The sequence below is a fragment of the Palaemon carinicauda genome, chromosome 23 (assembly GCF_036898095.1).
Source record: "Palaemon carinicauda isolate YSFRI2023 chromosome 23, ASM3689809v2, whole genome shotgun sequence".
NCBI lineage: Eukaryota > Metazoa > Arthropoda > Malacostraca > Decapoda > Palaemonidae > Palaemon > Palaemon carinicauda.
In genome coordinates this window covers 77,793,758-77,820,359 of record NC_090747.1, presented here as the reverse complement: position 1 = coordinate 77,820,359, position 26,602 = coordinate 77,793,758, and the positions used below count along the sequence as shown (strand labels likewise).

The window sequence follows — 26,602 nt, the reverse complement described above, 5'->3', positions numbered from 1 at the left end:
GAACAGGCGTAATAAAGATCACAGAGGTGATAAGACTTATGGGTTCCTTTGACTGGCCAGACAGTACTACATTGGATCCTTCTCTATGGTTATGGTTCATTTTCCTTTTGCCTACACACACTCACCGAATAGTCTGGCCTATTCTTTACATATTCTCCTCTGTCCTCATACACATGACAACACTAAGACTACCAACAATTCTTCTTCACCTAAGGGGTTACTGCACTGTAATTGTTCAGTTGCCACTTTCCTCTTGGTAAGGGTAGAAGGGACTCTTTAGCTATGGCAAGCAGCTCTTCTAGGAAAAGGACACTCCAAAATCAAACCATTGTTCTCTAGTCTTGGGTAGTGCCATTGCCTCTGTACCATGGTCTTCCACTGTCTTGGGTTGGAGTTCTCTCGCTTGGGGGTACTCTCGGGAACGCTGTTCTATCTTGTTTCTCTTCCTCTTGTTTTGTTGGAGTTTGTAGAGTTCATATAGGAGATATTTACTTTAATGTTACTCTTGATAAAATTTTTATTTTTCCTTGTTTTCTTTCCTCACTGGGCTATTTTCCCTGTTGGAGCCCATGGGCTTGTAGCATTCTGCTTTTCCAACTAGGGTTGTAGCTTGGCAATTATTGATAATAATAATAATAATAATAATAATAATAATAATAATAATAATAATAATAATAATAATAATAATAATAATAATAATAATGTGTTAAGGATGGATGGTGGGGAGGGAGTGAGGAGAGCTTGGGAGGAACCTGTTATGGGGAAAAGATAGAAGGAGGCAGATAATTCGATGGCAAGATAAAGTGAAGGATGACATGGAGAGAAGATGTTTGTGGAAGAGAATGCCCTCGACAGAAGGCATTGGAGATGTCACACCAGACAACCGACTCCATAATTTAGGAATAATGGTGGGAAAGACGAAGATATTAAAGATGAAGCTTTTGAGCATATAAAAAATTACCAGGTTAACAAACACAATTGCACAAATCGGAAATGAACCATATTGTTTTATAAGTACTTTCATAATGAACAATTGACAAATGACGCAGAATACTCTCTGTGATACTCTATTAAGAATGTATAAGACAAATTTTATGTCTGGTAGGGTACAGGGTTTCTGTGTGTGACAGGAACAGAAAAAAACAGCCCTCAAAGCACGTAAAGTAATCTAGAGCCGAGGATTGGAAATATTAAAATCTGAGATAAGTTGCATATAGCAATAATGAAACCAGACTAAAATTTAGGAAAATATTTACTAGTGATAAGTGCAACGGATCTGCTTAAATGATAAGTCAGTCTGACAAATATTTAGAATTAGCACGGATCCATATCTAAAGCATCACATTTTATCAAACAGGAAATTTTATAAATATATATATATATATATATATATATATATATATATATATATATATATATATATATATATATATATATATATATATATATATATATATATATATATATATATGTATATATATATATATATATATATATATATATATATATACAGTATATATATGTATATATATATGTATATATATATGTATATGTACTGTAAATATATATATATATATATATATATATATATATATATATATGTATATATATATATATATATATATATATATATATATATATATATATATATATATGTATATATATGTATATATATATATATGTATATGTATATGTATATATATATTTGTGTATATATATATATATGTATATATATGTATATGTATATATATATATATATATATATATATATATATATATATATATATATATATATATATATATATATATATATATATATATGTATATATATGTATATATATATATATATGTATATATATATATGAATATATATATATATATATATATATATATATGTAGTTGTCATGGGTGACTTAAATGCTAGAGTGGGCGCTGGAGAGGTAGAAGGTGTCATTGGGAAGTATGGCGTACCAGGTGAAAATGAGAGTGGTGAGAGACTGGTAGATATGTGTGTTGAACAAGAGATGGTAATAAGTGCTAGCTTTTTTAAAAAGAAATATAAAAACAAGTATACATGGGTAAGAATGGCAAATGGAAGAGTAGTAGAAAGGGCATTAATGGATTATGTGTTGATAACTAAAAGAATGTTTGGAAGATTGAAAGACGTGCACGTGTTTAGGGGTACGGCTAACGGTATGTCTGATCCTTTTTTGGTGGAAGGAAAATTAGTTGTAGCAAAAGAGTGGGGGAATAGAGTAGGTGAATGTAAAAGGGAGCTAGTGAGGGTTGAAGAGCTAATAAAACCGGGGGTAAAAAGTAAATATCAAGAAAGGTTGAAAATGACATATGACGAAGTGAAAGTAAGAGAAACTGGTAATTTAGAGGAGGAGTGGAAGTTAGTAAAAGAAAATTTTGTTAGGATTGCAAGTGATGTGTGTGGCAAGAAGGTTGTTGGAGGCAGCATGAGGAAGGGCAGTGAATGGTGGAATGAAGGAGTGAAGGTAAAAGTGGAATAGAAAAAGAGGGCTTTTGAAGAATGGCTGCAGAGTAATAGTATAGAGAAGTATGAAAAATATAGAGAGAAAAAGGTGGAAGTAAAGCGCAAGGTACGTGAGGCAAAGAGGGCAGCTGACCTGAGGTGGGGTCAGGGATTGGGTCAGTCATATGAAGAGAATAAGAAGTTTTGGAAAGAAGTGAAGAGAGTAAGGAAGGCTGGCGCAAGAATTGAAGAGACAGTGAAAGATGGAAATGGAAGGTTGTTAAAAGGAGAGGAGGCAAGGAAAAGGTGGGCGGAATATTTTGAAAGTTTACTGAATGTTGAGGGTAAAAGGGAGGCAGATACAATTGCTGTTGCAGGTGTTGAGGTGCCAGTGATGGGAGATGAGAATGAGAGAGAGATTACAAGAGAGGAAGTGAGGAGAGCACTAGATGAAATGAGAGTAGGAAATGCATCTGGTATGGATGGTGTGAAAGCTGAGATGTTGAAGGAAGGGGGTGTGACTGTACTTGAATGGTTGGTGAGATTGTTTAATATGTGTTTTGTGTTGTCAATGGTACCAGTAGATTGGGTTTGTGCATGTATTGTACCTCTATATAAGGGTAAGGGAGATGTTCATGAGTGTTGTAATTCAAGAGGTATTAGTTTGTTGAGTGTAGTTGAAAAAGTGTATGGTAGAGTAATGATTAATAGGATTAAGGATAAAACAGAGAATACAATCTTGGAAGTACAGGGTGGTTTTAGAAGAGGTAGGGGTTGTATGAATCAGATTTTTACAGTTAGGCAGATATGCGAGAAATATTTAGCAAAAGGTAAGGAGGTGTATGTTGCGTTTATGGATCTGGAGAAAGCATATGATAGAGTTGATAGGGAAGCAATGTGGAATGTGATGAGGTTATATGGAGTTAGTGGAAGGTTGTTGCAAGCAGTGAAAAGTTTCTACAAAAGTAGTAAAGCATGTGTTAGAATAGGAAATGAAGTGAGAGATTGGTTTCCGGTGAGAGTGGGGCTGAGACAGGGATGTGTGATGTCGCCGTGGTTGTTTAACTTGTATGTTGATGGAGTGGTGAGAGAGGTGAATGCTCGAGTGCTTGGACGAGGATTAAAACTGGTAGGCGAGAATGACCATGAATGGGAGGTAAATCAGTTGTTGTTTGCGGATGATACTGTACTGGTTGCAGACGCAGAAGAGAAGCTTGACCGACTAGTGACAGAATTTGGAAGGGTGTGTGAGAGAAGGAAGTTGAGAGTTAATGTGGGTAAGAGTAAGATTATGAGATGTACGAGAAGGAAAGGTGGTGCAAGGTTGAATGCCATGTTGAATGGAGAGTTACTTGAGGAGGTGGATCAGTTTAAGTACTTGGGGTCTGTTGTGGAAGCAGATGTACGTCAGAGAGTGAATGAAGGTTGCAAAGTGTTGGGGGCAGTTAAGGGAGTAGTAAAAAATAGAGGGTTGGGCATGAATGTAAAGAGAGTTCTATATGAGAAAGTGATTGTACCAACTGTGATGTATAGATCGGAGTTGTGGGGAATGAAAGTGGTGGAGAGACAGAAATTGAATGTGTTTGAGATGAAGTGTCTAAGGAGTATGGCTGGTGTATCTCGAGTAGATAGGGTTAGGAACGAAGTGGTGAGGGTGAGAACGGGTGTAAGAAATGTGTTAGCAGCTAGAGTAGATATGAATGTGTTGAGGTGGTTTGGCCATGTTGAGAGAATGAAAAATGACTGTCTGCTAAAGAAGGTGATGAATGCAAGAGTTGATGGGAGAAGTACAAGAGGAAGGCCAAGGTTTGGGTGGATGGATGGAGTGAAGAAAGCTCTGGGTGATAGGAGGATAGATGTGAGAGAGTCAAGAGAGCGTGCTAGAAATAGGAATGAATGGAGAGCGATTGTGACGCAGTTCCGGTAGGCCCTGTTGCTTACTCCGGTGCCTTAGATGACCGCGGAGGTAGCAGCAGTAGGGGATTCAGCATTATGAAGCTTCATCTGTGGTGGATAACGGGGAAGGGTGGGCTGTGGCGCCCTAGCAGTACCAGCTGAACTCGGTTGAGTCCCTTGTCAGGCTGGGAGGAACGTAAAGTAGAGGTCCCCTGTTTTTGTTTTTTTGTTTCATTTGTTGATGTCGGCTACCCCCCAAAATTGGGGGAAGTGCCTTTGGTATATGTATGTATGTATGTACATATATATATATATATATATATATATATATATATATATATATATATATATATATATATATATATATATATATTATTTATTTATTTATATATATATATATATATATATATATATATATATATATATATATATATATATATATATATATATATATATATATATATATATATATATATATATATATATATATATATATATATATATATATAACGACAGTTTTGAGATTAAGAAGCATTCACGATATACTGTATGTTGAAAGTGAAAAGTTTGCGTTCTCTCTTTTATACAGTACTATTTCCACAGGAGAACGGACAAGCTTTTAATCTTACAACAACATGTAACTCTTTAATGCGATTAATATATATTATGTTGAAATAAGATAGTAAAAGTAAGTAAAATAAATTTTAAATTGAGTCGTAAAATATAATTGAAATTTATTGGTTATAGAAAATAGATATTAGATAATTTACAAAAAAATATATTATGAGATCAAAACGTGCTGGAACATTGTAATGTTTACATTCTGTATCTGTAATCTCGATAGTGTTTATCAGTATCCTCCTATGTGACTAACAGTGACCATTAATATTGTAATTTAACCTACGTATGAGGACATGACGCTGGAGGATCCATTTTTTGTAGTCAAAGAGTAAGTAGATTTGTTTTTCTACATAGCTTATTTATGTTTAAAATGGTTCAATTTGTCTGGCCCTATTCTATACCATTGGGTTATCCTGAATACCTTGATTAGATGTTTCGGGATCACTCGTCTGTAACATAGACGTAATCAGCTGTAAATATATCATACTTTATGGCTAAATGCATGAAATTTATATTTTTTCCCCACTGCGCATCATATGTTGTCTCCAAACCACCCTTTCCTGAATTTTCCTACCCTTATGAAAACGAGGTAAACATATTTTTTTTTAGACAAATGCATGAACCATACATTTTATTGTACTTCTTAGCTTTAGCTTTATCAATTTCTGACAATATTGGGTCAAACTACCCTTTGTCCTGAGTTTACCTAGCTACTTTATGAAAACAATTATGGGTATTATTATAGAAACGGACGGGACAACATTTACTTTTAAAAACCAGGTATTTCGTATAGTAAAGCTCTTGTATTAGAAAATGGGTTTTAAATAGAATAAGTCTCATTTTATTTGAAAATTACCTTCATATCTGTTGCTAGTAAATAGTTCGCAAGATATACCTTAATATATCCTACAGCAATTGGGGCCACCCAGTGGGAACTGGGGTTTTTGGGTAGGGAAAATTTACTGGGAATTAATAAATATGAGGTAAACTAACCTTTTCGGTATTATTTTACTGTATTATAAGGCAATGTAACCTAGGAAAAAAACTATATTTTCTAATAGAAAAAATTACGCTCTCTTCGAAAATGACGCTCGTTCCTGTGTGGCTCCATTACCATTGGGAAAGGAGGAGGGTTAACAGAGAATGGTTTATGTGCGACGGAAATAAATCTCGAATTCGTTGAAAGTACATTATTTACTATAGGAAAAAGTCTTTTCTATTCGAAAAGTTTTTCTGTGCAAAACTATAATATTACATACTCTAGCTAACTAGTTGGAAAAAATGCATGGTTCATGTAAATGGTGTGAAATTAGTGTCAAATTACCTATAAATTATATCATGTCCCTCAGATGGTTTTTGCTACGCTGTCGTTCGCTTTGCTTGTAAATAGAAATAATCTCACTGGTCCTCTGCTCTGGGAAGCGGTATGTGGATGTGCTGTGCACACCATCCATGTGGGTTACTGATAAAGTATCATTAATTATCTATCATATATATCGCATCTCTTAAATGGTCTCTGTTCTGCCGCAGTTTGCTTCATTTGTAAATAAACATTATCTCCTTCCTTCTCTGTCCTGACACGTTGTATATGTAGGTAATTGTTTTGGGGATATTTTTTTTTATATTCAGATGGGCAATACAGTAATTGCTATATAATGAACGGATATCGTTGTTAATGTAATCAACCAATGAAATGGATAAATCTACACTAAATTTTGAAGTAGATTCAACTCGTCTGTAGGAGGTGTCGTCTTACTGTAATCCTGCTGGAACTGAAGAGGAAGTGGGAAAAATGACTTGTAAAACAAAATCTGGAACTTGCGCAGAAATATTTGGTATCTCCTAATTGGTTAAAAAAGCTAGTTAATTATTACGTCATACAAAAAATAGAACAGCAGGCAAAAGCGAATGCAAACAACTCATGCGCAGTAACTAACCATGATTCTCCCAAAAGTCAGCAATGGACTTAGACAATGGTGTTTACATTTTAATCGATTAATGTGAAAGTTATTATGTCCCAGCCCTCATTAGCCATTCAGAGCAAAAGACCAAACTATAGCCAGTACTTATCCATCTCTAATTGCAAATTCCGGTTTTGTTAGAAATTATTATATCATATTAACCAAAAACAATTATGGGGGATACCTGTGGGAAACTGGTTATTTTTAGTTGGGAGAAACCAAAAATGAGTGATTTGCAGTAATAGTATTAGTAAGAAGGTCATAAAAATTAAACCAGGTGGAAAATTGTGTAGTTCACGTAATTTGCATGAAATTTAAGTGTTTTACAGTAATTACCTGTAATTTATGTTATATCCCTCATATGGTCTTTGCTCTGCTGTGACTCATTTCGTTCACAAATAAACATTATCTCCTTGCTCCTCTGTTCTGACAAGTGGTCCATGGATGTGCTGCGCATGTCAACCATGTGGGTCATTATTTAGGAGATTTATTTTACATTCAGATGAGGTACAATAGCTATATAATGAATGGAGTGTGTTTAGAATATGCTAATTAATTGCATAACTAGGTGAAATTATACAAAATTTTGAAATATATTGAAACCCCTTTTTATTATTATTATTATTATTATTATTATTATTATTATTATTATTATTAGGTAAGCTACAACTCTAGATTGAATAGTTGGATTCTATAAGCTCAAAGGCTCCAACAGGGAATATTGCCCTGTGAGGAAAGAAAATAAAGAAATAAATAAACTTCAAGAGGAGTAATGAACCATTGAATATACAATATTTTGTGACTGTAGTCATGCTGGAACAGAAGCAGGTGGGGAGGGAAGGGCTATTGTAAAACAACATCCGGGAAAGTTTGCATAAATGCTGTACTTGGAAGCTCTTAATTGGCTCAGAAAACCAGTTAATGATTGTCATACAAAACACTTTACAACTACCCAAAGTAAATACTGTGCAAGTAATGCATGTGCAGTAACCAACCATTAGTTTCCCAAAAGTAAACAATGATCTTAGACAATGAAATGGTGTTCATGTTTTAGTCAATCGATACATAAGTTATGCCCCAGCCCCTGTTAGTCTTGCAGAGGAAAATGCCTTTATAGCTGGCTCGCCCAATTCTCATAGAGTAGTGAATTCCAGTTTTGCTAGGAATTCAAAGTATAGTATCATATATAAACCTAATCAGCCTTTCGTTTGTACCTGTAGTAGGTTAGGCAAGGTAGCACAGTCACTCATTGAGATAATACCGCTATTGTGTTATAGGGTTCTTTGAGTTTCAGATAGTACAACTTTGGATTCCTCTCAGGTAACAGCTCATTTATCCTTTGCCAACACATGCGCCAAATATTCAACAGGTCAATATTTTATACAATTGAAGAAACACATCTATTGTGTTTCTCAAAAGAAAATTTGCAAATAAGTTTTCAATATTAATCTTACCCGATGATCATGTAGCTGTCAACTCCGTTGCCCGACAGAAATCTACGGTCAGGATACGCCAGCGATCGCTATCCAGGTGGGGGTGTACACAACAGCGCCATCTGTGAGCAGGTACTCAAGTACTTCTTGTCAACAAGAACTCAATTTTTCCTCTGTCGTGCCGCCGGCAAGACCTACTTGGATACGCTGTTGATTTTGGAGTCTTTGTTCACGATTTGGTGATGTATTTGCTCTAAAGTTATAGCCTTCGCTATTCAGGAAGCTTTCTCATTAGCTTAGCAAGCTTTTGGAATTAATTTAGATTAATTGGTAACGAACTTTGCTAGATTTTGGAATTCCCCCTTGACTACTTCTAAATTCAAGATGTCTGACCAGTCTCAAGTACCTAAGTACAGGCAGTGTAGCGTTAGGACTTGTACTAGGCGTCTTCCGAAGGCCTCTATAGATCCTCACACCGTATGTTCCAATTGTAGGGGTAAATCCTGTCAATTGGAAGATCGATGTGGGGAATGTGGTGGGCTTTCGGAATTCGATTTTAACGAATTCCTTAGATATGCACATAGGTTAGAGAAGGAGAGAAATAGGAGGAGTTCTTCTCGCTCTGTGGATTTTTCCTCTCCCCATGCCCCTCAACCTTTTCCTTCCCCTGTGGTGGTGACTCCCGAACCTGCTACGAGTGCTCAGCCTGGTATGGCGGATATGTTGCGTGCCATTCAGGCTCTCGGTGACAAAGTGGAGTCATTGGCTAATGACCGTAATCAGCTCTTGGCAGATGTCAGAGAGCTGAAAGCGAAAAGTGCAGTGGGAAGTGTTAGTGCTAGTGATGTGCAAAGTGTCAGTGTCAGTGTTGCGCATGAGGGTACATCTGTGCGTGCCAGTCGTCCTCCCAGTCCGGGACCTCTTGCAAGCTCCCAAGCCCAGGGGAGAAGCAATGTCGAAGGACCAAAGGGTTCGGCAGGCCTTGATCGGCGCACGGATGTATCCTCAGTGGTTGCGGACGTATCTGTTAAGGATCGTCCCATCCACATACAGACGAATGAGCCCTTACATTCCTCGTCTGTGGAAGAGGTTTCCAGGAGGAAACGGTGGACCAAGGTCTCACGACCGCTCAAGCGTAAGGTCCCTTCCGAGCTAGTCCAACGGCCCAGGTGTAGCCACTGGGTCAGTTCGGACTCGCCGCAGTCATCTGATGACTGCACACCTCCCAAGAGAGGTAGAGTGGTCCCTCAACAGGCTACTGCTCCGTCTGTTGTTGCTCCAACCACAGTAGACCCTAAGTGGTCCATGCTGCAGACTATGCAGTCTCAGCTTGCTGCATTCATGCAGGAGTATCATGCTGAGAAGGCTCCTGTTAACCTACAACCCGCCGAGGTTGTGCGCTCAGCAGATACTGCGGCTGCCTGCTCCCACACTCCACCTGTGAGAGCTCCACCACCGATGCGCAGTCCACCCTGCCAGACGCATGTTCTTGCTGCACCATCTGCTAACATGCGTGAGCTGCCGCATCAGGAGTTGCCGGGTTCCAGCACTATGCGGCATTCTCCTCAGCCCATGCAGCATGCTCTGCAGACCTTACAGCATGCTCCGCATACCATGCAGCATGAGCCGCATACCTTACAGCATGCTCTGCATACCATACCGCATGCTCCTCATCCCACCGCAGACCCTCCCACACACCAGCCCTCTGCTTTTGTTGTTGCCAGCTCGCAGACCGACCAGCAGCGGCATGATGTTGTATCCGCAGGTACGCATGCACCCGTACTGCCGGATTCAGCCGTTCAGCTTTCTGCTCTGCCTTTACCTCTTACAACTCAGCTTTCGGATGATGATGTATCGGATAATGAAGCTGCACATCTGGATGAGCCTCACTCTGATTTTGAAGGGCCCAAGTCTACTGCTCCCTCCTTAGACTTTCGTAAAGTCCTTGCCTTGTTCAGGGACTTGTATCCTGAGCAGTTTGTGTCTGCAACCCCTCGTTCTCCTCCCTCCGAGTTTGCTCTGGGCATGCAGTCTGCTGTGCCTGCCTCCACCAAGCTTGTTCTCGCCAGATCATCTAAGAGAGCTTTGAGGGTTATGGGGGACTGGTTGCAGTCCAAGAAGCAACTGGGAAGGACTTCTTTCGTCTTTCCGCCTCCCAAGCTTGCTTCTAAGTCGAGCGTCTGGTATGCCATGGGAGAGGAACCCGGCTTGGGGGTTCCTGCCTCTGCCCAGGCCGACTTCTCAAGTCTGGTTGACTCTCCCCGCAGGTTGGCTATGAGACGTTCGAAGATCTGCTGGTCCTTTTCCGATTTAGATCATCTGTTGAAGGGAGTCTTTCGTGCCTTCGAGATATTCAACTTTCTCGATTGGTGTTTGGGAGCCTTAAGCAGGAAGACTTCCCCTTCAGATAAGGACTCGGCCATGCTGATCATGTCTAGCATGGACAAAGCAATTCGGGATGGGTCTGGTGAACTTGCGGCTTCGTATGTATCAGGAGTCCTTAAGAAGAGAGAACATCTTTGCTCCTTCTTATCAGCTGGTATCACTCCTTGCCAGAAGTCAGAGTTGTTGTTTGCTCCTCTCTCCAAGTGTCTGTTTCCGGAGGAGCTGATTAAGGGGATGGCTGCCTCACTTATCCAGAAGGATACTCATGACCTTATGGCATCTTCTGCACGTAAGGCTAAAACCTTACCTTCCGTGCCTAGACCCTTCCGCCCTGCAGCAGTTGACACACCTGCTTCTAGGTTCATCCCGCCCTTTCGTGGCAGAGCCTCCAGCAGAGGAGGTACCCGTGCAGACAGTCACCGTGGCAAGTCCAAGAAGGGTTCCAAGTCCGCAAAAGGCAAGTTTTGACTGCCTTCCTCTCCAGACAGCAGTAGGAGCCAGACTCAAGACCTTCTGGCAAGCTTGGGAGAGCAGAGGTGCAGACGCTCAGTCTGTGAAGTGGCTAAGGGAGGGTTACAGAATTCCGTTCTGCCGCAGTCCCCCTCTAGCTACGTCTCCCATCAACCTCTCTCCCAACTACAAGGAGAAGGACAAGAGGCTAGCGTTGCAACAAGAGGTGTCGCTCTTGCTACAAAAGGTAGCGGTGGTCATAGTCCGGGATCATCAATCCCCGGGCTTTTACAACCGTCTCTTCCTGGTAGCCAAGAAGACAGGAGGTTGGAGACCGGTGCTGGACGTCAGTGCTCTCAATGCTTTTGTCACCAAGCAGACGTTCACGATGGAGACGACGAAGTCGGTCCTAGCAGCGGTCAGGCAGGAGGACTGGATGGTCTCGTTAGACCTGAAAGACGCGTACTTTCACGTCCCCATCCATCCAGACTCCCAACCTTTCCTAAGATTCGTCTTTGGAAAGGTTGTGTACCAGTTCCAAGCCCTGTGCTTTGGCCTAAGCACGGCACTTCTTGTGTTTACCAGACTGATGAGGAATATTGCGAAATTCCTTCACTTGGCAGACATCAGAGCCTCCCTCTATTTAGACGACTGGCTTTTAAGAGCTCCCACAAGTCGTCGCTGTCTGGAGAATCTCAGATGGACTATGGATCTGACCAAGGAACTGGGCCTCCTGGTCAATTTAGAGAAGTCCCAGCTCGTCCCATCCCAGACCATTGTCTACCAGGGTATGGATCTTCAGAGTCGAGCTTTTCGGGCTTTTCCGTCGGCCCCAAGGATCAATCAAGCCCTAGAATGCATCCAGAGCATGCTGAGAAGGAACCGATGCTCAGTCAGGCAGTGGATGAGTCTAACAGGGACACTTTCATCGCTGGCCCTGTTCATCGAGTTAGGGAGACTCCACCTCCGCCCCCTTCAGTATCATCTAGCTGCTCACTGGATAAAGGACATGACGCTAGAGGCGGTCTCAGTTCCTGTTTCCGAAGAGATGAGGTCTACTCTAACGTGGTGGAAGAACAGCATTCTTCTCAAGGAAGGTCTACCATTAGCTGTTCAGACCCCCGACCACCGTCTCTTCTCGGACGCATCGGACACGGGCTGGGGTGCGACACTGGACGGACAGGAATGCTCGGGCACATGGAATCAGGAGCAAAGGACACTTCACATCAATTGCAAGGAGTTGTTGGCGGTTCATCTGGCCTTGATAAACTTCAAGTCCCTCCAGCTAAACAAGGTGGTGGAGGTGAACTCCGACAACACCACAGCCTTGGCTTACATCTCCAAGCAGGGAGGGACTCATTCGAGGAAGTTGTTCGAGATCGCAAGGGACCTCCTCATTTGGTCAAAAGATCGAAAGCTCACGCTGGTAACGAGGTTCATTCAGGGCGATATGAATGTCATGGCAGATCGCCTCAGCCGGAAGGGTCAGGTCATCCCCACAGAGTGGACCCTTCACAAGAATGTTTGCTGCAGACTATGGGCCCTGTGGGGTCAGCCAACCATAGATCTATTCGCTACCTCGATGACCAAGAGGCTCCCGTTGTATTGTTCTCCGATTCCAGACCCAGCAGCAGTTCACGTGGATGCCTTTCTGCTGGATTGGTCCCATCTCGACCTGTATGCGTTCCCGCCGTTCAAGATTGTCAACAGGGTACTTCAGAAGTTCGCCTCTCACAAAGGGACACGGCTGACGTTGGTTGCTCCCCTCTGGCCCGCGAGAGAATGGTTCACCGAGGTACTGCAATGGCTAGTCGACTTTCCAGGACTCTTCCTCTAAGAGTGGACCTTCTGAGTCAACCTCACGTAAAGAAGGTACACCCAAACCTCCACGCTCTTCGTCTGACTGCCTTCAGACTATCGAAAGACTCTCTAGAGCTAGAGGCTTTTCGAAGGAGGCAGCCAGAGCGATTGCCAGAGCAAGGAGGACATCCACTCTCAGAGTCTATCAGTCTAAATGGGAAGTCTTCCGAAGCTGGTGCAAGGCCAATGCAGTTTCCTCAACCAGTACCACTGTAACCCAGATTGCTGACTTCCTGTTACATCTAAGGAACGTAAGATCCCTATCAGCTCCTACGATCAAGGGTTACAGAAGTATGTTGGCAGCGGTTTTCCGCCACAGAGGCTTGGATCTTTCCACCAACAAAGATCTACAGGACCTCCTTAGGTCTTTTGAGACCTCAAAGGAACGTCGGTTGTCCACTCCAGGCTGGAATCTAGACGTGGTCTTAAGGTTCCTAATGTCCCCAAGATTTGAACCGCTCCAATCAGCCTCTTTTAAGGACCTCACATTAAAAACTCTTTTCCTCGTGTGCTTAGCAAGAGCTAAAAGAGTAAGTGAGATCCACGCCTTCAGCAGGAACATAGGTTTCACATCTGAAACGGCTACATGTTCCTTGCAGCTCGGTTTTTTGGCTAAAAACGAGCTTCCTTCCCGTCCTTGGCCTAAGTCGTTCGAGATCCCAAGCCTGTCCAACTTGGTGGGGAACGAACTAGAGAGAGTACTTTGCCCAGTTAGAGCTCTAAGGTACTATTTAAGAAGGTCAAAGCCATTACGAGGACAATCAGAAGCTTTATGGTGTGCTATCAAGAAGCCTTCTCTACCGATGTCTAAGAACGCAGTTTCTTACTACATCAGGCTTCTGATTAGAGAAGCACATTCTCATCTGAAGGAAGAAGACCTTGCTTTGCTGAAGGTAAGGACACATGAAGTGAGAGCTGTGGCTACTTCAGTGGCCTTCAAACAGAACCGTTCTCTGCAGAGTGTTATGGATGCAACCTATTGGAGGAGCAAGTCAGTGTTCGCATCATTCTATCTCAAAGATGTCCAGTCTCTTTACGAGAACTGCTACACCCTGGGACCATTCGTAGCAGCGAGTGCAGTAGTAGGTGAGGGCTCAGCCACTACATTCCCATAATCCCATAACCTTTTTAACCTTTCTCTTGAATACTTTTTATTGTTGTTCTTTGGGTTGTACGGTCGGCTAAGAAGCCTTCCGCATCCTGGTTGATTTGGCGGGTGGTCAAATTCTTTCTTGAGAAGCGCCTAGGTTAGAGGTTGTGATGAGGTCCTTTAGTATGGGTTGCAGCCCTTTATACTTCAGCACCTAGGAGTCGTTCAGCATCCTAAGAGGACCGCTAGGCTCAGTAAGGAAGACGTACTTAACCCTGGATAGGTACGGTCATCGGACACCCCTTTAAGGGTATACTCGGACGCGAACGACCCCGACGCCAAAAAAAATTCTTGAAAAATCAGTTTTTGCAGTAACCTCCTTTTTTCTTTTGCCAAAAAAAACTTCAATGAATGCTTAAAACAACTGTAAAGATAAATACTACTCATCTGCAGAAAAACTATTTATTATAAATATTTTAAAAAATTAAGTAGAAAAAAAAAAAGACCTGACATAAAAATTCATAAAAGAAAAGTTTATACATATATACACAAATCCTTTTAGGAATTGATTCTTGAATGTTTAGGACACATCTTGATGTATTTTGGATGAAGTCAGACCCATGGAGGTGAAGATCTGAAATGAGAAAAAAAGGGTAACTTTTTTTGGCCAAAAAAAATTGTCCAAATTTCATGAATTTTTTTGGGTACCCAAATGAAATAGGAAGTGGCTAATTTTTTTAGTGAATAAACATATGTTATCCTAAAATAGAAATATGTAAAAAAATCTTCATTATTTTGTAAATTACATTTATATCAGGGGCCATATCTAAAGGTAATTTTTTGAGTACTTGGAAATTTCGTAAAAAAATACATATATTTAATATATAATATGATATTTATGCAGGTAAAAATATACCAAAATATCACAAATTCTATAGGGAACAAGAATATATATAGATAGGGCAGCTTACGCTTCGGATATGTCCACAAAATGGCCGCCAACCACACTGACTCAGACTCCCTAATCTGCCACTTGAAATGTAGGAAGGGTATGTCAATTTCAAGGTGTTATTTACTAATCTAATTATTATTGGATATGTATAAAAATTGTATGGTGGGTTGCTGGATAATTGTCGATTATTTTACGAAAATAAAATTAAAATTCTGACCCAAAAATTTTTTTTTGAAGGGAAATAAAATCGAAAAAAAAAATGTAAAACAATATTTTAGCTAAAAAAATTTGATGATATTCAATAAAAAAAAAAGTAAACAAAATTTTCCGACAAATAAACATCTAGAGGAATCATTACTCTGTGATAGTTCCTTAGTACGTAGTAATTTTGAAAGAATTGGGAAAAAACGAAAAAATGGCAATCACCGGAAAATCGAACACATACCTATATATACGCCATATCTGGCTAAAAAAAAGATAGGCATGGGTAGCCAGATCATCTAGAAACACTTTCCAACACTATAAAAATATAAGTTTTGCGACACTACTTGCCAATTCCTTACGGTAACATGACTAAGCAAAAAAATGCAAAACAAATAAAAAGGGGCACTCGTGGAAAAATGGCCATTCTAATATACGGCATTTCAGAAAAAAAAAATTTCAGCCACGTGCTAGGCAAACCATCAAGGCATATTTTCCGACAAATAAACATATAAATGAAATATTACTCTGTGATAGTTCCTTAGTACGTAGTAATTTTGAAAGAAATGGGAAAAAACGAAAAAATGACAATCACAGGAAAATCGAACACATACTTATATATACGCCATATCTGGCTAAAAAAAAAATAGGCATGGGTAGCCAGATCATCTAGAAACACTTTCCAACACTATAAAAATATAAGTTTTGCGACACTACTTGCCAATTCCTTACGGTAACATGACTAAGCAAAAAAATGCAAAACAAATAAAAAGGGGCACTCGCGGAAAAATGCCCAACATTCTAATATACGGCATCTCAGATAAAAAAAAAAGACATGCACGTGTTAGCCCAACCATCAAGGCACACTTTCTAACACATAAACATGAAAAAAAAATCAATAATATACGGCAATTCCTTACTACGTAATAAATTTTTACAAATATTGAAAAAAAAACAGAAATTGGCAACCGCAGTTAAATACCCAATATACCAATAACTACGTCGTATCTGACAAAAACAAAATCACGCATGGGTAGCCAGATCATCTAGACACACTTTCCAACATTAAAAAAGCAAAAGTTTTACGACACTATTTCGCAATATCTTACGGAAAAATGACTTGGCAAAAAAATTTAAAAAAATTAAAAAGGGACACTCGCGGTAAAATGCCCGACATTCTAATATACGACATCTCAGATAAAAAAAAAGACATGCACGTGTTAGCCCAACCATCAAGGCACACTTTCTAACACATAAACATGAAAAAAAAATGAATAATATACGGCAATTCCTTACTACGTAGTAATTTTTACAAATATTGAAAAAAAAACAGAAATTGGTAACCGCAGTTAAATACCCAATATACCAATAACTACGTCGTATCTGACAAAAACAAAGTCATGCATGGGTAGCCAGATCATCTAGACACACTTTCCAACACTAAACAAGCAAAAGTTTTACGACACTATTTGGCAATATCTTACGGAAAAATGACTTGGCAAAAAAATGAAAAAAAATGAAAAAGGGGCACTCGCGGTAAAATGGTCCTCGTGGTGATGAACGACATTTTAACTAAAAAAAAAAACATGCACATGGTAGCCAAACAATCCACCAAGACTTTCCACAACTGATAACCTATACAAGTTGCACCATTCTACGACAATTTCATAATACGTAATAACTTTGATAATTATGCAAACTACCTCAGAAGGGTAAACTCGGACGCGAACGACCCCGACGCGTCTCAGAAATCGGGGAAGGAGTACAGCTACAGCAATGCACATCTGGACACTACTAGAGCGTGTAGGGGAGACACCTCCTGCAGGTCGATCACCCACAAATTCAGTCACAGGGGTGAGTCACGTGAGAAAAACCTGTTTTTTTTTGACGCTCGGGGTCGCAAACGACCCACCGTACCTATCCAGGGTTAAAAAAGGCAGAGTAATGGTTCAAGTCGACTTCCTTACCAGGTACTTATTTATTTTATGTTTGTTATTTTGAATAACTGATAAAATGAAATACGGGATACTTAGCTTCTTTGTTAACATGTATGCTGGTCTCCACCCACCACCCTGGGTGTGAATCAGCTACATGATCATCGGGTAAGATTAATATTGAAAAATGTTATTTTCATTAGTAAAATAAATTTTTGAATATACTTACCCGATGATCATGAATTAAAGAACCCGCCCTTCCTCCCCATAGAGAACCAGTGGACCGAGGAGAAAATTGAGTTCTTGTTGACAAGAAGTACTTGAGTACCTGCTCACAGATGGCGCTGTTGTGTACACCCCCACCTGGATAGCGATCGCTGGCGTATCCCGACCGTAGATTTCTGTCGGGCAACGGAGTTGACAGCTACATGATCATCGGGTAAGTATATTCAAAAATTTATTTTACTAATGAAAATAACATATTTATACCTAAAATTTTAAAGGAGTTTTATATAATTAAAGAAAAATTATTAATGTAGAGGTCTGGATGTTGAGGAATCACTGTTCTCAACCTATTTACAATCATACTATGAGTTTTGTTAGGGTTCAACTTGATGCCCCATAATTTCCACCATGCACTAATTTGTTCTAATGTGAATACAAACCATTGCCCTTTAAGTAGGGAGTATGTTTTCAGCGCAAAGTTGGACGGCCATTGAATCATTTAACGAGCAGTTAAGCAACAGTTGGGAGAGTGGGGAAAAAGCCCTGCCTCCTTACCAGTCAGTCTCTTCACTTACTTTTTCGCTCGTATTGAGTTCATACGTACTGATACGCCTTTGAGCAAACTTTTAATTTTCTTTTTCTTTCAGGAAGTGAACAATGGCTATTGATTGTGGTTGCGAAGCAAGACTCGATTGTGGGAGGATGGATTTTATATCTGGTTTTTCTTTGGTAAACTGGATGTAGATCCACACACCCTGTGCTCTTGCTAGAGGCACGCTTGTTAGCAATCATCTCCGGGGTTGTGGCTTCCTTGCGGTGGTAGGTTTATGCTTTGATGGGGAGGAGGGAGCTTTGCTTTTTCCTTCCTCTCATTAGGTGCATCCACTATAGTCACTCCTATGCTTACTCCCTTGGTTCATTCCCCTGTAAGTGTTCGACTGGATTAAGGAGCTACATTGAAAGACTTTCAGGTGCTAGTGTCATATGTGGTTACTCCTGTGTTTGCTGTACCCCATGGGAGGTAGGCTCTTCTCCTTTTATGCTACAGCTGATGAAGAGTGTAACTAAGGAAGGTTTAGCCTCCTTTTAAGTCTTTCAGGTAAGCTCCCCAGAGCCAGGGTCTCCTTGGTGATGCCAGTGGTGAAGAGTGTGTCAGTGTTTCCTCAGTGTCAGTGTTCCTGGTGATTTCTACAGTGTTTCCCTCCTCCCTTGTGTCCCCTGGACCGAAAGAATGTATTCCCTTGGTGCATCTCGATGACCCAGCTAACCTTATCCCTCCTTCCTTTGTGCTTCACCCCGACCCTTGTGCTTGGTGTGGTTTGGGGCTTATGCTCCCCTGTTAGTGGGACTCCCCTCCCCATGATAAGGTTTCTCTGGCTTTGATTCCTCTTTATGCAGTGCCTAAGTGGAGGGTTTGAAACAGGCGGAAATGTGTGCATTTTTCTTCGTCCTCCTCCAATTTCTCTTGCTAGTCATTTTTTTGGCTTTTGAATATGCTCACTTCCAAGATGAAGTAGAGAAAGAAGTCGTGGAAGTCTTGGTTGCTGTAGTCGTAGGAAGGCTCCTTTCGACACCACCTATCGTTTTAGGGGTTAGTGGCATCACAGTGGCATTGGGAGTGAGCCACGGCTTAGTGTTTCAGTCTACCTGGGCCATGACCCTGTTCTTGAGTCTTCCCCTATGGGGCCAGGTTTATGTCCCTGGTAGCCATACAAGATTGTTTTTAAGCCCCCCCCACCCCCCCGATGCACGGGATTGGTATCAAGACTGTGGGTCACGATTTCGAGCGTTGGGCCCACTTCTGTCGCATCTTGGGCCCTGGGCTACGTTGGTATCTGATTGGGACAGGTGTTTTGGACCCATGTTTTTGTTGTGAGGGGCTGGAGTCGTGACCCCGTGTTATGGCATCGACACGGGCCCGGGATTCGAGTCTCAGAGTACTTACTTCCTGTAGCCTAGCGGGACATGTGTGACATATCCGTGTTTGGTCCAAGGCGTGGGGTCAGTGTCCATGACCTACTGTATTAGCTCCTAGTCTCAGCTTGCTGGGGCTTGGGTTATCCTCTTACCCGGGTGGCTAGGTTGCCTTGTGTTGGCCGAGGGAAGTGACCCAGTGTTATGGGGCCGGTGTGTGACCCAGGGTCATGGCCTGGTGTGTGACCCAGGGTCATGGCCCGGAGCCTGAGGCCCCCTGGGGCGACAGCTCGGATCTCCAGCCAATGGGCTGTCCAGTGTCGGCCCCATGTTTTGGGCCTCCATGGGGGCTAAGGCCCGAGGTTGGGGCGAAGGCCCCATGTCACTGCTCCACTTCTCGGCCCTGGGTGGGAAAGTTGCTGAGCCCCCTGTTTGCCCTCCAGGTATAACTTGACCCCGTGTGTGAGCCCTGAGCCTTGAGCCCCTGCCCTGCTAACAGGAGATTGACTCGATGTAATCAATTGGCATCAACGTGGAGTATCATTTCTGTGTTTTAGCCTATTGATGGGCAAGAGTGCTCTCAAACTGGGGACTAATTTTTTCCTCAGTTTGACTTGAAATTTTTAGAATATTTCTTTTATTACTCATTATTACTTCAACCTCCATATTTTATAAACACTCTCCAACCTTGCTGTCTAACCTCTTTCCATTTTCACTTCTCAGGTTTTTGAGAAGAGATACCATTGCTGGGATTGGAGTTTTTTCAAAAGTAATTTTGGGAGCTGTGGTGACACTGTATAGCCAACCTTCTGAATAATGTTTTGACCAAAGTATAGTCAGTATTCCAATATTGCGATGCAGAATTATTCTCATTAAAATAATTTGGCCCTTGGATTCCAGGGGTGGTCCGGTTTATTTGGGATAGGACTCAGGATTTTGTGTGGTTTACCTGCCACCATGATTAAAGTGGGGATGATTTTATTCTTGTAATGGTCTGTGTCCCATCAAGCAGGTTCCACTTACACTTGAGCCACTCTAATGGTAGCGGTATCATCCCATCTTGGTAGGGTTGGATGTGGATATTTGGGAGTCAGCTTGCACAATTGTCAATGATGGAAGAATTAATTCCATGAAAGGTTATTAGGGTGTCTTTTAGGATGCCAGACAGTCTAAAATTTTCTTTCCATTACTCTTATTTTTGCCATGTTCATTAAACCCTTCCCCTCAAAAAAAATACCCTTGGACCTCATGCACTGTCATTTCCAATAAGAATAGATAGCCTATTTTAATATATAAACATCAGAATGAACTAATGTAACAATCTGCTTTTCCTCAACCTTGTATCATAAAGAGAACACGAATATGCTGTCAACTTTTTTATTTACAGAAAAATCTAACTATACTCCAAGTCACCATAAATAACATGCCTTGGAACATTATGCTATATATACTGATGGATCTAAAACTCTGATAGGTGCTGGCTTTGCAGAAGGATCTTCAGACAAAATAAGTTAGCTCTCATTACCTAGAGAAGTACAGTATCTGTATTTACATATGAACTATCAGTTATTTTACCAACAATTGACAATGGTATAACAATTGAAAAGTAGGGTGAATCTGAAGCTTGTTTTTTATTCTGATTCAAGAAGTACCATAAAAGCCCTCAAAAGTACCAACTGGTACTGTAGTAGATTGGCCAAGGCACCAGCTTACTTTTGAGATACCACCGCTGGAGAGTTATTGAGTCCTTCAACTGGCCAGATAGTATTAAAATGGATCCCTCTCTGGTTTCAGTTCATTTTTCCTATATTTACACATACATCGAATAATCTGGCCTCTATGCACATTCTCCTCTTTCCTCATAAACCCGACAACACTTAGCATAACCAAAAAACTATTCTTCACTCACTTGGCTAACTATTGCGCTATAATCGTTCCGTGGCTACTTTCCACATGGTTTGGGTAGAGGAGTCTAAATATCTTTTCTGAAAGCAGTCTTTAAAAGACAAAGAATTTTATCTTTCGGTCAACAAACTACAGTATGTCTGAAATTTTATTGGATTCTGAGAGTTTCTCTGTTTTTAAGAATTTTGCATTTTTAAGAAACATAGCTTTAACTGATAAGATTATGCCTTCGACACTGGCCCAGGATTCGAGCCTCAGAGTACTTACTCCCTGTAGCCTAGCGGGACATGTGTGACGTCTCTGTGTTTGGTCCAAGGCGTGGAGCCAGTGTCCATGACCCAGTGTATTAGCTCCGAGTCTCAGCTTGGTGGGGCTTCGGTTTTATTGTTCCCGAATTTATTCAGGCCAATTCTGTAAGAGAGTAGAGGTCCCCTTTTTTGTTTTGTTTCTTTGTTGATGTCGGCTACCCCCCAAAATTGGGGGAAGTGCCTTTGGTATATGGATGGATGGAGTTCTGTAAGAGTCAAGTTTGACTCCTTTGACTGGCTAATGTCCAACCTTTTCATAATAATAATCCCTCTAAGTCTGTGGGCCAAAGGTTAAAAGGGGCTTGACTCTGCCAGGTGGGTAGGTGGCTTCTCATTTACCTACTGTTGATTATTGGACTAGCTTGTTAATGATTCAACTACTGTTACAGCTAGAGATGAAGACAGTCTCCTAATTAAATAACTCAGGTTTGTATAGCTTGGAAAAATAGAATTGTTCCGTTGCCGAAATACAAACCACGCTATTTGCATTGGGTTTACCTTTTAGCACAGCTGAAATGACGAGCCAATAGTTTTAACGAGGGTTAATTACCCCCGCGCTAGTTAGTGGGGGGTAGGGGAAGGGTAACTTGCTACCCCTCCCCCCCCACACAACGGTGACTTGCTTCACTTCACTTTTGGCTCGGCGATGAACAGACGTGTCTGTCCATCGTCCTCGTTGACAGCCTTTAATCTTTTTTCTGCTTTTTCTCTACAGCTTGTGTGTGTGTTTGAAGTTGACTACCTATTTTATCTTGGCTATGCGTACGTGCCCTGTTGTTGCCGGCCGCCCTTGTGGGACCTTTATGTCGGCCTTGGATACGGATCCTCACACTCTTTGCCCTCAGTGTCGGGGCCGACGGTGTGACCAGGAAAACGTGTAGTGAGGGGAGTGGTCTGCCTTCCAGTGGGAAAGGTTTGGCCGCCGGTGTAAGAAGAAGTCCAAGAGAGACCGTTCTCCTTCGGGGGTTGCCTTGAAGGAGGAGGGTTCTCGGGACTCTTTTTTTTCGTCGCCCAAACCTCCTCCGAAGCTCCCCCTCGTCCGGCTCCTAAGGAGAGTCGGCCGAGTGGTAGCGCAGGCCCTAGTTCTGTTTCCCGACCTTGGGTGGGGGGAGAGGGCGTCGCCTCCCATAGCGGGGCGGTTCCCCCTCCTCCTCCGGGGGAGGTTATTGATAATTCATTGTCTAATGATGATCTTTTACAGATTTGGGCTTCCCTGGGGGTTAAGGGCTTGCCCTCCAGGGTCGCCTTGATTGACCTTGTCTCGTTGGGGGTCGCCGTTAAGCAGTCGCCGGCGGTAGCAGAGGTAGACCCTCTGTCTATCGTCGACGTCGCGGTGGCAGAGGCCTCCGACGGGGCGGGGCAATCCTCTGCAGGTGCAGTTGAGGATGTTGGTGCTGACGGCTCTCCTCCCCCTTCCGTACATCCTTCGAAGGGGGAAGTGAGTCCTACGGGCTCTTCTGCTGTTCAGCTTTCCTCTAAGGGGAGTGCCTTGACTGAGACTCCCCTTCGGAGGACTGATGGTCCTGATGATCTTCCCCGTGGCCGCCTTCGCCATAAGGCTCACCGTCTGCTGCGTCGCAAGGGCCTCCCTTCCCCTTATAACGGGGTTAAGAGGCGCCTTTTTGGATCTTCTTCCTCCGAAGGGGACTCTCCTCATCGTACTCAGCCTACAGCTCCTGCTCCTTTGGACCTCTCTGCGGACCGTTCTCCTACTCCTGCTAGAACTTCACCTTCTGGGGACCTCGTCACCCGACGGGCAACGGTCCCTTCGGGGCAAAGGGATTCTTCCCTTTCACGTGCAGCTTTAGCGCACAGGCGCTCTCCTGCTCGTCAATGCTCTCCTGCTCGTCAGCGCTCACCTGTTTGCCGGCGCTCTCCTGATGGTTGCCCTCCTCGTCAGCGCTCTCCTGAGGACACCCTCCATCCTGTGGTTCCTGAAGAGCGCTTAGCGCACCAGCATTCCCCTGCTCGCCCTTCTGCAGTGTTAGCACACAGGCGCTCTCCTGCTCGTCAGCGCTCTTCTGATCGTCAGCACTCTCCCGTTCGTCAGCGCTCTTTTGAGGATCATCACCCTCTTGCTCGCCAGCGCTCCCCTGTGGTCTCTGATCATCCTGCAGTCCCTGTTGGGCACCCTGCGCGCCATCAGTCTCCTGAGCTCTCTCGCGATCCTCATCTTGTGTCTACTCAACATCGTCCGCGTTCTCCAGCGCGTGTTTCTAAAGCACATGTTCGCCTACGCTCTTCCTGTTCCTGTTCGTGAACGCGCCGCGCCAACTGCTCCTTCTCAGGATCTCACGCGTCGCCCCCTTGCTCGCCAGCGATCACCTGCTCGCCAGCGTTCACAGATGATCCTAGTATCGCCTGTTCGTCAGCGTTCTCCTACGCGTCAACGATCACTTGATCATCGACGATCTCCGGACCACCTGCGTGACTTACAGCCTGCGCGCACGCGTTCTCCAACGCGTCGTCGACCAGAGATTCTGGAAGGACATGGTTCGCCCTCTGCTAGCTCGCCATCGCGCGATTATTCACCTGCGCGTTCTGCGCGCTATCACTCGCCAACGCGTCACCATGCGACAACGCGCCATCGCTCACCTGCGCGCCAGCGTTCGCCAGCTCACCACCGATCGCCTGCTCGCAATCGCTCTCCCTCGCGCTACAGGTCTCCGGACCTACGTCGCCAGCGACCTTTGGAGCGTTCTCACTCGCCCACGCGGCAACGCGTTCCCTCGCCATCGCGCCAACGCATTTGTTCGCCGACTCGGCCACGCGCTTGTTCACCTGTGCACCCTCGCGCCCACTCGCCTGCGCTACCGCTCGCCTGCGCGCCCACACGACCATCGTTCGCGGCGAATTTCGCAGCCAGTGGTAGCAGCAGGAACGCGTGTTCCCAGACAGCGCTCTGGATCGCCTCCATCCAAACGCAAGACTGTAGTGCAGGACAGGGAAGACACTGCGGAGAGGTTAGTGCATCCTTCTTCCCCCCCTTCTTTTCAGGTAGGTACTGTGGTGTCCACTCCAAAGGATCGCCCAATCCCTTTCCCTCCAGCGAGGATTTCGGACTCTGTCCGTGGAGCAACAGACTTGGTTTGGTCCTCTGATGCGGGCGTTAGTGAGGGTAATGAAGCCAGCACTCGTCCATCAGGGCAACAAACCAACGGCTGCCTCTCCTACGCTGAAGAGAAAGAGAGGAGTGGACTTCGTGGTGACTTCCCCCAGGGCGAAGTTGGTTCCCAAGAGGTCTGTCGCGAAGCCGCCTTCTCCTGCTCGAACGTTTTCTCCTTCTCCCGTGGACGAGGCTTTTCCGTCCTCGGGTGAGTCCAGTGAAGCGGTAGTCTTCCCCTCGGCACCAAGGGGGGAGCCTTCGCTTCATGGAGGAGAGTCGTCTCGTGCGGAAGGGGCTCTAAGAACCTCTTTGTTGGGATCCTGTATCCCTCCCAGGAGGGAATCCAAGGACTCCAAGACCGGCCCGAAATCATCTTTGAGGATTCGTCAGGAACCCGCGGCTCCCCGGGGGAACGTCCACGCTTCACCCCAAGAAGAGATTCCGGGGACAGGAGACTTAGCTGCCAGCCTGCAAGGAGGAGATCAGCAGGAATCCGAACAGGCCTTCTGGCAGGTCCTGAGCCTGATAAGGCAACTTAACGGGCTTATGGACCCCGTGATCGCCCCCCGTGAAGGCAAGGACACTATCTTGGACGAAGTGTTTGACGTTCGGAAAGCCCCTAAGTCCAGTGCGGCTCTGCCCTGGTCTCGGGGTCTGAAGAGTGCCAGAGCCAGGGCCAACGCTCAGCTCGCGATTCTTCCCTCCTCCAGTCGTTCCTCTGCCGGGAACAAGCTCATCCCTCCTCCTCGTCTTCAGCAGAGGAGGTATTTTGAGATCTTGGGTGAGTCCAGCCTCGCTCTTCCTCTCCATCACTCCGTGGAGGAGCTGGCGAAGGGAGTTCCCCTTGAGAAGCTCTCTGCCCGGCAGGTGTCGTTCTCGGCGGCAGAGATCCTTAGCCATGAAAAGGTCGCGAAGTGTGCCATGCAGGCCACTTCGTGACTGGACTTTTGGCTAGGAACTCTGGGCATCCTATTGCGCTCCGAGGACTTGTCCAAGGAGACCAATAGGAAGGCCCTGGAGACCTTCTTACTCTCGGGCACCCGCTCCATCGAGTTTTTAGCGCACCAGGTTACCACCCTGTGGGCCAACTCGGTGTTGAAGCGGCGCGATGCGGTGACCGAGAGATTCCATCCGAAGGTCCCCGCCGTGGATGTGTGTAGGCTCAGACATGCTTCCCTTCTTGGGGAGAACCTGTTTGAGCCTCAGGACATGGAGCGAACGGCTGAGAGGTGGAGGAAATCCAGCACGGACTCCCTCCTCCATAGGGCCCTTACAGCTCGGCCCTATAAGCCTCCAGCTCCGCCGCAACAGCAGCAGCAGCCTCGTAAGGCTCCGAAGCAGGCACCGGCAGTTAAGAAGGTGGTGTCTAAGCCCCAGCCCTTTCCAGCCAAGGTCAAGAGGGGCGGTAAGTCCTCCAGGGGAAGCAAGACTCCTAGGGGTAGCGGCCGCGGCCGCAAGCCCTATGGGTGGCAGTCCCCCTGCGTGTCCACCTGTGGGGGGATGCCTTCAGCATTGCGTCCGCAGGTGGCAGGAACACGGGGCCGATGCTTGGACGGTCTCAGTGATCGGCCAAGGCTATCGCGTCCCGTTCACAACATCTCCTATACCACGGGATCGGCAAAGGGGCTGGCCCTTCGGGCCGAAGTCGAGACCATGCTTGAGAAGGGTGCTCTCCAGGAGGTCGTCGACGGCTCCCCAGGCTTCTTCAGTCGACTCTTTCTTGTAAAGAAGGCGTCTGGAGGCTGGAGACCTGTCATCGACCTCTCAGCTCTGAACGGGTTTGTCAAGCAAACCCGGTTCAGCATGGAGACAGCAGACACGGTCAGACTTGCGGTGAGACCACAAGACTTCATGTGCACAATGGATCTAAAGGACGCGTACT

The 26,602-nt window shown here is 43.9% G+C and overlaps 1 protein-coding gene across 1 annotated transcript in view; it reads left to right on the top strand.

Moving 5' to 3' along the window:
- Window positions 1-5,173: 5,173 nt before the first annotated feature.
- Window positions 5,174-26,602, top strand: part of Syx6 (Syntaxin 6) — a 200,465-nt gene continuing 179,036 nt past the window's right edge. The window contains exon 1 of the mRNA XM_068347086.1: window positions 5,174-5,324. Within this exon, the coding sequence (XP_068203187.1) occupies window positions 5,290-5,324 (35 nt within the window). The 5' untranslated portion in view covers window positions 5,174-5,289. The remainder of the gene's footprint in view (window positions 5,325-26,602) is intronic.